The 7476-nt window shown below is 39.9% G+C and overlaps 1 protein-coding gene across 2 annotated transcripts in view; it reads left to right on the plus strand.

Annotated features, from left to right (window-relative positions):
* Positions 1 to 1535, plus strand: part of NPR3 (natriuretic peptide receptor 3) — a 78854-nt gene extending 77319 nt beyond the window's left edge. For both annotated transcript variants that reach the window (XM_011952561.1, XM_011952562.1), the window contains exon 8: positions 1062 to 1535. In XM_011952561.1, coding sequence (XP_011807951.1) covers positions 1062 to 1173 — 112 coding nt within the window. In that variant the 3' untranslated portion in view covers positions 1174 to 1535. The remainder of the gene's footprint in view (positions 1 to 1061) is intronic.
* The last annotated feature ends 5941 nt before the right edge of the window (positions 1536 to 7476 follow it).

Consider the following 7476-nt stretch of genomic DNA (forward strand, 5'->3'; position numbering starts at 1 on the left):
GAGTCTCACTTGTTCTATTACCTAGGCTGAAGTGCAGTGGCACGATCTCTATTCACTGCAACCTCCACCTCCTGGGTTCAAGCAATTCTCCTGCCTCAGCCTCACGAGTAGGTGGGATTACAGGTGCAGACCACCTTGGCTGGCTAATTTTTTATAGTTTTAGCGGAGACGGGGTTTCACCATGTTGGCTAGGCTGGTCTTGAACTCCTGACCTCAAGTGATCCGTCCACCTTGGCCTCCCAAAGTGCTGGGATTACAGGTGTGAGCCACTGTGTCCAGCCCTTTGATCACAGATATTCTGACAAGAATTCCTACCACCCACCAAGTGAAGCAGTCAGGGAGGGAATCTGGATAAAGGGGGAAATAAACTTCTCCCTTCTCAGGCTTTCTCCAATTCAGAATTAGGTGCCGGGGCTCACCTTAAAGAGGAGGAGGGAGCTTTGCGTAGCCCATGCTCTCAGGCTGGTCTGTGCTCAGTATCTGGAGAGCCCACATGCTCATTTGCCACTGTGGTTAAGCTCCAAGGCTGCAAAATTGTAGTGATGTGTGTGTGTTCAAGGTACCGATCGTTCTGCCCCGTGAGGGTGGTCCACTCCTTTGTAATCTTTGGTGGTTGAGTTTGTGGTTTATTCATAAGTCTTTAGAGCAAGGTTTCTTTATTTCTGCATGGGATTGTAACTAGGCGTATGTGACCCTTTGTGGGAACATTGTATTCCTGTTCCTTTGGCCACAGTACATGTAATTTGATTTTTATCTAGGGCATATCCTGGGAGTCAGGGAGAACTTCTGTAGCCGAATAGACAAGACCTAACCCCCAAGGCACCCAGGGAAGAAGGGGAAGGCTTGTTCTATGGTATTTGGAAAAGCATGGCAATTTTCTCTCTTGAATAAGGGCATCATGCCTGGGGGCACACTACTTTAATCTCTGACCAGGGTTTCATATTCTGTCACTTCTCATTTATCAACTCAAACCCAGATGTCCCTTGAGGGTACTCTTTGTAAGAGAAACCGTGGTATTTTGTAGCAAGTTTTATTACGACATTCACTTTCCCTTTACCCAGGAAGAAATACAGAATAACCATTGAGAGGCGAAACCAGCAAGAAGAAAGTAACCTTGGAAAACATCGGGAATTACGGGAAGATTCCATCAGATCCCATTTTTCAGTGGCTTAAAGGAAGCCCCCTGCTTTTTTTTTTTTTTCTGCCTGAGATTCTTTAAGGAGATAGATGGGATGAAAGACATCAATGAAACAGAAAGGGCGTTCTTGAAGAATTCATTATTTTAAGCAGTTAGTCATTTCATTTTAAAATTTCTTTAGAAGCTCAGGAACTATTGTTAATCACCATCTGCCTCCAGGCCTTTCATCTCATGACAAACAAATGTAATAATGATATCATGTCACTCTGTTAAATGTTCATACTGTTTCAAGGGCATATGATTAGATTTATGTTTTTAAAATCTGATGTCTCTATATCTTGATGGCTTTTGGCAGCATTTCACACAAGGATATAAAATGTGGTTTTCTTAAATGAAATGTTTTGTAGCTAGAATAAAATCATTTTTACAAGTAGAACATTCTTGGAAAGAATTTAACACCCAATAAGGGGAAAATGTAATGAAAAATCTCAAGGTTGGTAATACAGCCTTACTCCCTCTAGAGCTGGAGGACAGGTTTGTGGTTGAGGACTTCTGTGTCCAACGTCTACATTCAGGTTCTGACTTCATATCTTGAAAAAGGATTTCCTCCCTTTTTCAGTGTCTCATAAATGCTACTCTGGATTGTTGTAAATATTAGTGAGATGGGAGGATTTACAGAAGAAAAGCAAGTCTAAAATGTTTCCTTTTTGATGTAAGAAAAAAAGTCCCATTTCACACTAACATTTTATTTTACAAGTATTTTAATCTTATATTTTGGCATTAGAAAAATTTGTCTTTTTTTTTTTCATTTTGAAGATTAAATGTTGCTTACATTTTAAAAGCATGGGTGAAGTGTACAACAAACCAATAATGATAAAAAATGCTTCTCTTTTTCTCCCTGTTTCCCTCTTTCCCTTGGGCACAGCCAAATGCTAATTTCTGCTTTAATTATAGAGATGTGGAGGTGTATTCAGATTACAAACTCTACAGGAATACATCAAAATTTTAACTCTTTTGCATTTTTACTGTTTAACTGTTTTAAATGCAAGTTATTTTAGGGTGACACTCCTTCCAGTTCTGGCCAAATGATGAGTTTCAAGATCAAGAGTAAAAAGTTATCAGAATTTTTAAAGGGAGATAGCACTTTTCCCTCAAGAACAACTTTGTTGAGAGTTACAACTTGACAGCAAGTACAGAAATGACAAATTTAAAACTTTTACATGTGGCATTTACCAAAATTCCCAGTGATGATTTTGGTTAAAAGAGGGAACCTAAATAGCTACTCTATTCCCTTTCAGTTAACTCCACAGGCATCCATGAATAACTGTAATAGTGGGTTAGGTGTGGAGATAAGGAATTTGGACAAAGTTGAGTAAGTTTTTACTGGGTATCTGCTTTGTACCCAGTAGTCTGCACATGCGTTTAAACTCAGGTTACCACTTTCACTTATATTTTATGGAGGAGATAGACAGTGAGGGAGGAATGGGAAGCTGTCATGTCAGTTCACCATCTTGGAATTACATAACTGGGGTCTTTCCTCAATAATATTTTGAGCATCTGAAAAATAGTATAAAAATTATCTTAATATCTATTGAAGGGCATGTCTAGGGAGGAAACAGGAGAATTTGAGCAGTCCCTTGGTGGTGATGAAGCTAGTAGTTCACACAAGTAACAGTGGAGGCAAAGGTAAGCGCAAGCTGCCTGTCCCAGATGCTGACCCATGTGTGCGTGCTTCCCCGGAGAAGTCTGCTTCTGTTGCTCCCACTTGAGTCACAGTTAACAGATTATTTCTGTGTGAGGCACATTTCTCTTCTGTTGTTTAAAAAATGGGAGCTGGGAGGCAGCTAAGAGGGCATGATAAAAGAATTAAGTACAATCAACTGAAACAACTATGTTGTAGTTCTCCATGCTGGTTGCAAAGGAAAAAGTGTCGAATTCCAAAAAGGATGGAAGAAGAAGACAAGAAGGGCAGACTCCAGAAGGTCTAGTGCAGGAAGAGAGTTTGAGAAGTACAATGCAGGAAAGCAAAGCCTTGTACCGCTTGGGACTCCCCGAAGTGAAACAGCAAGGAAGAATTGTGTCCATTTCAGTTACTTGAATTGGAGAGCTTGTTTCTCTCATTTTTATTTTTCAATGATTTTATTTTATTTTTTTATTTTAGAGATACTCATTTTCTCTTATCTTGTGCTTGTAAAAAAAAAAATTCACATTTCAAGTCTATGTGCTTATTACCGGAGAAAAATAATCTACCTGGTTGCAGTTTTTGAGTATAAACATTTCTAACCTTTTTAAAATTTCTATAGCAACCCATTAACACTAGCATTTTTAGAACAAATATATTCTATTTTAACTTCAGGTAGAGGAATAGTCCTAAACTTAATATGATAGCTCTGGATAAGATCTTAAAGACAAGTGAGCATTTAGTATTCTAAAAATGGTGGAACAAATCATGAGGTTTCTGGATGCCATACCAATTTAAAATCAATTCTCATGTTAAGATTGATTGCTGGCTGGGCGCGGTGGCTCACGCCTGTAATCTCAGCGCTTTGGGAGGCCAAGGCGGGCAGATCACGAGGTCAGGAGATCCAGACCATTCTGGCTAACATGGTGAAACCCCGTCTCTACCAAAAAAAAATACAAAAAATTAGCCGGGTGTGGTGACGGGCGCCTGTAGTTCCAGCTACTCCAGAGGCTGAGGCAGGAGAATGGTGTAACCCGGAAGGCGGAGCTTTCAGTGAGCTGAAATCGCGCCACTGCTCTCCAGCCTGGGCGACAGAGCAAAACTCTTTCTCAAAAAAAAAAAAAAAAATAATAAATAAATAAATAAAAAATAAAAAAGATTGATTGCTTATTTACATGTCAGCCATCTACGATCTTTTCCTTGAAATCTGCATATGGGTTACAAAAACTCTGTTAAATTTTGAAAATTCCATTAAGTTGGAAACCTTGGTTAAAAATGTAGGTGCTTGGCCCAAGGTTACCCTGAATTCAGATCTCTCATTATTATATTTGGGGATTTACGTTCCTAACTGCTAAGCAACATCTTTGACAACTAGTAATTCATACTCTACTAGTAGTCACACGTCATATAGTAAAATAAATAGGGCTTTAGTTCTTAAGTCATTCTGTAAGTTTTTACCCTGAAATCCAGGGTGTTCAGATTTCAAAAGTGATACTTTATCAGTATTTTCTCATCCAGTCAAACTTCAGCTGACATTGATACAGGTCAAAATGCATAGATGCTTTTTGGTGTTGGAAATAAGTGTGTGTCCTATGGTCATCACTGTCTTCTTAGATTTTTGGGTAGGGGGGCAGGTAGGGGGAGACTCAGAAATAAAAGCGTTCTCCAGATAACTTCTATCTGGAAAGAATTTTCTGTACAGTGTCCAGCTCTCCCTCAAGACTGACCACAGGTTTCATGAGAAGGCCCCTGAAAACATCACATTTCTCTGAAGAGCCATCAACTTGTCTTTTCTGGAACCACAGGCATGGTTCTACAGACCCTACTGTAATTCTTCACATTTCAGAACCCATGATTAATGGAGGGAAGAGAGAAATGCATGGGGAAAGAACACCTCTTTTTCTCCTTTCTCTTAAATTCAAAGACGTTTGCTTTGGAATGCCCTCACTTCTCTCTATTCACAGGCTTCTAGAATCATTAATTTACTCAAGGCACATGTGCCTTCTTTGCCCCAAATGCATCAGTTTCATTTTAGTTATGGCTGATTTTCGGTGTGTGTGTGTAAGATATGCAGTCAACAATGAGATGAAGGCCATTGCATAGATCTCATGCAGATAGTGATGGATTCAGAAAGTAGGTTCCAGTGGCATCGCTACCTTCTTATAAGCCAGTATACACTGGCTATTTGTGGAAGTCTCTTTGGGAGATCAGATAGAGCGTTATGCCACTGGGAGTGTTTATAAACTGGAAGGAACAAGCACCTGTGTTTCTTGGGACACAAAGCACTCAGATCCTAAGTGGATGCAGACATGAGAGCAAATGTCAGCCCAAATTAGGCCACTCGACCTACGGACATTTCTTGGGTTATATTTAATCACACCCCATGGTTTCGGGGTACATGAGGAAGCTGGTAACGAGCTGAATTTCTTATTCGGTGGAAAAAACGGAAACTGTCTGAAAACACGGGATGTATTTTAGGGGTAATTGTGGAAGCAGAGAGAATGAGATGATGATGTTCAGAGGGACTGGCTTCCTCTTCAGTTGTATGTAGAACTGAAGAATAATCAATAATTTAGTCCCCCTTCAACAGCCATACTCAGCAAGAAGCGTGGGACATACTGAGCAAGAAGAATCAGAAGCTTGATCCTCTAAAAGAAATAGAAGAGGGTAGCTTTGCCTGTTGCCACTGTCTTGACTGTCCCTTCTGCCCCCCACCCACATTCACATCCAGCGTCACTCCAAGGATGCGGCAGCATCTCGCACATGCAGGTAGAAATTTGTGAGTAGGCCTGCATTCTTCCTCGAGGGAAGAAAGACAAACTAGTGCTGGTTGTAAGAATGTAGCTGGTTTTTCATCAGAACCCTTATGCTAACCTGACCACACTTGCTCTCGGGGAAGTTCGAGCCTGTGACGTGCATAAACTCTAACAAGCCTGGCTTTGGTGTTCCGCACGCAGATTCCATAAATGTCTCTTGCAGGCATACCCCACAGCTAGACTGCAGGATTAAAATAACTTCCAAAAGGTGCTGGATTGGAGTTTGTTCAAATTTCTCATTAACCACTAATGTTAATTCATACCAAATGCAAAGTATTCTAAACCAGCTGATGCTGTTAATGTTCACGTTTTAAGCTACTTCAAACACAACGAAAGTGTTTCAGTGGGAGTCAAGTCTCACACATAGAAGTCCATTTTATAATAGCTCTCTCATGTATCAGGTGCGAGATGATATGTAGGGGAGAGATTTGAACAAGCAGAATTAAGTGTTAGCAAAAATGCTTCATTGCTTCGATTCATGTTTAAAGACCTAAACTTCTATGCACAAGGAATAAAGGGCCACTTACCAAGTGTAAATCACAACATAGGCTACCAAAATGTTTCTTATTTGCTAGGAGAACAAAGCTGTCGCAGTGCATAATAGTTGGACAGAGATGGCTAAAAAAGAGGCAAATTCAGATTTGGAAACAGGTGTCCTCTTTATTATTGATTGCCAAGATCTGAAAATCTTCAGTGTCTTATAAGATGACAATGAAGTAGCCCGTGAACAGCATGGAGTTGCTGTGAGCATGTTCATTGCAGACCTTTGTGTTGGGTCCTGGGAATCTGAGCTTTGTTCCCTGTGCATGGTGGATAATTGAAACCAAGAGGACGTGGGATAGACCTTGTGACAGATCAATTCTGCGACCTCTGTTTTCTAGGTCACATTATTCATTGTTAATTTAAATACAGGACTACCAAACAGTACAAACCTACCATGAGTCTGGTAGAAAAGTAAAAGTAAAAGCTGCACAAGTTACATACAGTTTATTATTCTAATGTACAACTATTTGCATATAATGTGATTTAATTTATTGTTGTTTTGTGTAGAAAAGGAGAACTAATGACTGTGGATATAACCCCTGTTTTGTATAATATATTTTATTTCTTGTGCAAACTGGTCATTTGAAATATCTACTTCATTTGATGTTTGGATATAAATGTGTATGTGTCCTTGTAAATGTTTCTATTAAGCAAGAATGCCACATACTCAGAGTATAACAATGTGTTCTCATTAAAAAATACATCCCACAGAAACCTTTTCCTGTTTATAATTCAACCAGCACACACTGCACATATCCATATTCTTTGAGGGCTTTTGTTCTTCTGGGACTTGTTTAAGTCAAAGGGCAATAGGTGGGTCTGATGAATTGTAATATTTGAATGATCCTCATGAAAAGACTCAAGAATTTCTGCCTAGCAAAGGCAAAATGACAGAATTTTAAAATGAGGGGCAAACTTTGAATCAGCAGGTAAGGGAAGAAATCTTCATGAATGACAACCATCATCTTGAGTCACTGCAGCTCGAGAGCACTTCATGGTTGACCTCATCGACTCATGTTATTAAGTCCTTTGCCACTTTAAAGAGATCCTAAGTCAATTTTGTCACTTTAAAGACTCCCCAGGTTCCAGCATACTAAGCAGATTAACCAGCCTCCAGCATCTCCAGTTGCCTCTGGGTTGTAAAAAGCTACTTCACCATCTGGGAAGTTACTCATGATCTATTTTAAGCCCAAGAAACACATAGCAATTCTCATGGTTGGAGCAATGTTCCCCTGATCCTGCTGCTGCTGCCACCACCAATGAGGTCCCCAGATGACACCATGAATGCCACTCAAACT

The sequence above is a fragment of the Colobus angolensis genome, unplaced genomic scaffold, assembly GCF_000951035.1.
Source record: "Colobus angolensis palliatus isolate OR3802 unplaced genomic scaffold, Cang.pa_1.0 Scaffold341, whole genome shotgun sequence".
NCBI classification, from domain to species: Eukaryota; Metazoa; Chordata; class Mammalia; order Primates; family Cercopithecidae; genus Colobus; species Colobus angolensis.